Here is a 3,778-nt window from a genome sequence, read left to right on the forward strand (position 1 = left end):
ATTTAAGAAATAATATGTGAAGCAAGATAATATAAGACCATCAAGGAAATGACAAGCAAATTGCATGGCTGTTTATCCCCAAGAAGCCAGTCAGCCTGCCTTCCGTTCAATGGTTGTTACCAATGCAGGGGAAAAGGTGAGCAAGAGGACTGAAGCATCAGGGTTCTTTAAAGCACTTCAGGGGCGCCTGGGTGGCGCAGTCGGTTAAGCGTCCGACTTCAGCCAGGTCACGATCTCGCGGTCCGTGAGTTCGAGCCCCGCGTCAGGCTCTGGGCTGATGGCTCAGAGCCTGGAGCCTGCTTCCGATTCTGTGACTCCCTCTCTCTCTGCCCCTCCCCCCTTCATGCTCTGTCTCTCTCTGTCCCAAAAATAAATAAACGTTGAAAAAAAAAAATTTAAAGCACTTCAGGTCTGCTTTTGAGAATTAAAAACTAAAACTCACATGAAAAGCATCTTTAAAATTGAATAATTGAGCCAGAGATTTGGAAATAGAAGTATATAGACAAATTGGGGTTGAAGATAGCGCTGTCCTCTAACTCAAGGTTTCGCAAAACGGAAGAATGCAGGGAACTCAATGAGCCACTCAATGTCTCTAACTATGCTTGCGGGAGAAACCCACTTTAATATAGGTTGGTCTTCTTCATGATCCGAAGAAACTCTTCCTCGTTCACTTCGCCATCTCCATCCCGATCGGCTTCGTCTATCATTTCCTGCAGCTCCTCGTCGGTGAGGTTTTCCCCTAACTCGTTGGCCACGCGCTTTAGGTTTTTGAAAGAGATCTTCCCAGTTTCATCGTCATCAAAGAGCCTGAAAGCCTTCAGGATTTCTTCTTTGGTGTCTTTCTCGGCCATCTTCTGAGTCATCACGGCCAAAAAGTCATTGAAACTGATTTTCCCTGTGCCTTCCTTGTCCACTTCGGAGATCATCTTCTTCATCTCCTCCTTCCTGGGCTCAAAGCCCAGTGCTCTCATGGCCACCTTCAGCTCCTTCACATCGATGGTCCCACTTCCGTCAGCATCGAAGAGGTCAAATGCTTCACGAACTTCTTGCTTCTGATCTTCAGTGAGTTCAGGCTTAGGACCCACTTTTCTTTTCTGGCTGGTAGAGGCCACATTTGGCTTCTTAAAGCTGGAAGCCATCCTCCTGTGACGGTTGTTACCTTTAACGGTGCCACCGCAGAATCACCGCGCTTGCGCAGGGGTGACTCTACCCAGAGCGCAGGCGCAGGGCCTCTCCCCACCTCTTTCCCAAGTTTACCCTTGTGTTCTCCCAGTGAGACCTGGGTGCCTAAGCCTGCCACGTCTGTGAAATCTTACTGACTTTATAAACAGCTCCTTCAGTTATCACCTTGTTTCAGTGAGCTGAGTCTTGGGCTGGCAAGAAGTGCCTGTAGGCACATTGTCTTCCATAATGCACACCCTCCTGCCCAGGCCATATGTCAGCATCCAGAGGACCAGGTTTATAGGGTTATTTGGAAGTCCTTCCTCTCTCCTTTTCCATACAACATAAAACAAACAAGCAAGCAAGCAAGCAAAAAAAAAAAAAAAGCCTTCTTGGAATTAAAAAGCCAAACCCAAACAAAAACCCCCTCAGTCTGAGGTTACCTAAGGCTAAATTTAGTATAATCAAGAGAGAGCTTGATTCCTTGGCATTAAATGTGGGGAAGAAGGAGAGAGAATATTAAGTCACACCATGTGTTCAACTTGACATAAATGGAAAACAGATAAAATGGAAAAAGTTATGTATAAAATTTGTAGAAGTTTGTCTCCTGACATTACACTCAACAATAATAAAACTTCACTAGCTTATTCAGCATACACTGAAATATGAAATGTAATATCCAAACGTATGATTTACTTTCAGCATTTCAATTTTACATGTGCTGTGTAATTGCACTTGAATAACAGTCTTAATTTCATTCACTCCACTTTTCATTTGGAGGGGGTTTGAAATACTACTTTTTGGTATTTTTTAAGAACTCTAGCAGCAAATTTGCTCTTACTGTTTATCATCTAGTCCGAGCAATGCTGAAACCCCCACTCTGACTTTCCTGCTTTGGCAGTGAGAACAAGAGTGTATAATGCAGTACACGTTGGAACTAAAAATCGCCTCCTGAGAACAAAGGGGCAAGAGAAAAATGGGAGCATTTTAAGTGAAAACAAAGAAAAGGGTCATCAAGTAAGCCCATAAAAGAATTGCCTTTAGAATTGCTGTATATTTCTTTAAATGTTTTCTTAATCTGACATTTTTTTAGTATTCTTTCCCCCTCGAATCTTAACTTATTACTACTTGATCAGTTACAAAAAGAGAACTTTCAAAAGTTTTCATTGAAGGTTTTGTAACCCCAGCATCTAAAACAATGCTTGACCCATAGTGGGTAGATTAACAAATAATTTGTTGAATAACAGAATGAGAGTTCATATTGGTTTTAAAATACTTTTAGGGGCGGGGCGCCTGGGTGGCTCAGTCGGTTAAGCAACCGACTTCGGCTCAGGTCATGATCTCCCGGTTTGTGGGTTCAAGCCCTGTGTTGGGCTCTGTGCTGACAGCTTGGAGCCTGGAGCGTGCTTTCGATTCTGTGTCTCCTTCTCTCTCTGCCCCTTCCCCACTTGTGTTCTGTCCCTCTCTATCAAAAATAAATAAACGTAAAAAAAAATTTTTTTTAATACTTCTAAGGGCACATGGGAAGCTCAGTCATTAAGCGTCTGACTTGGGCCTCGGGTCATGGTCTCACAGTTCATGAGTTCGAGCCCCTGCTTTGGATCCTCTGTCTCCCTGCCCCTCACCCCATTTCGAAAATAAATAAACATTAAAAACAAAATAAAATACTTCTGAATCATCCAAATAAAACAAACAAGCTCCCCAAAGGATTATGCTGGGAGTGTTTTATAAATTCAGTTTTTTTAAGTTAGTGATCAGATGTTATTTACGTAACATGTGTATTAGCCAAATTGTACTACCTGTGCCAGTTGATATGTGACATGATGGACAGAGGGCCTTACCACAGGGTTTTTAAAGGTCAAGGAAACTTACCTGCAACATCTCCTACCCATTGCCTCCCAGCAGTTGACACAGTGTCAGCCCAAAGTAGACTTTGGCCAGTAGACACTGCCATTGCCCATCTTCCAACACTGTAAATCCTCCTGCTTTTTTAACTAGATCAAAAAGCCCGGGATCTTATCCCAACCCTGTGCCTTATTATCTCTGTGACTTGAGAAAGTCACTTAACCTCCCAAACTCAGTTGAGACATCTACAAAGTAGACATAATAGTGTAGCTTTCTAATAGGGCTCCTGTGCATGTTCAGTGAGCTACTCCAGGAACGGTTCCCTAGTGAGGCCAAAGAGTGCTGGGTAATTGTTAGTTGAATCTGAAATTTTCCTAGACATTGTGCATTTCTTTTGACACCCACTCCTCTGCCCAAATTCAAGCCAGGCTATGATGTGTTGGGAAAAACTGAAGGATAGAAGCTGCCTTATATAGAGCTACATTTGGGCCAAGCTGAGCTCAAAGCAAAACGGTTGTCATAGTTTCCAGATGTATGCAATCAGCAGTCACAACTCGGGGCCACCAAGAGCACCTTTCATCGAAAACAGTGCCCCCAGCCAGAGTCAGCTGTTGGTGAGGAGTTACTTTATGTTCGTAATCTGTAATCTGATTTTAAAAAGGGAAGAGAAACTTACATGGATTGTGTGCCTAGTATTGGGCTTGCTCCTTGCATTTGGTCTCATTAAATCCTTGCCGTCATTTCCCCATTTTGCAGATGAAGAAAAATGAGA

General features: G+C 43.1%; 1 protein-coding gene across 1 annotated transcript; it reads right to left on the reverse strand.

Annotated features, from left to right (window-relative positions):
* Window positions 1-450: 450 nt before the first annotated feature.
* Window positions 451-1,183, reverse strand: CETN1 (centrin 1). The gene has a single exon (XM_025931356.2). It carries the CDS (start codon window positions 1,137-1,139, stop codon window positions 621-623), a length of 519 nt encoding a protein of 172 aa, XP_025787141.1. The 5' UTR covers window positions 1,140-1,183; the 3' UTR covers window positions 451-620.
* Between the last annotated feature and the right edge of the window lie 2,595 nt (window positions 1,184-3,778).

This window comes from Puma concolor, chromosome D3, assembly GCF_028749965.1.
Source record: "Puma concolor isolate L17-30 chromosome D3, mPumCon1.1.hap2, whole genome shotgun sequence".
Classification (NCBI taxonomy): domain Eukaryota; kingdom Metazoa; phylum Chordata; class Mammalia; order Carnivora; family Felidae; genus Puma; species Puma concolor.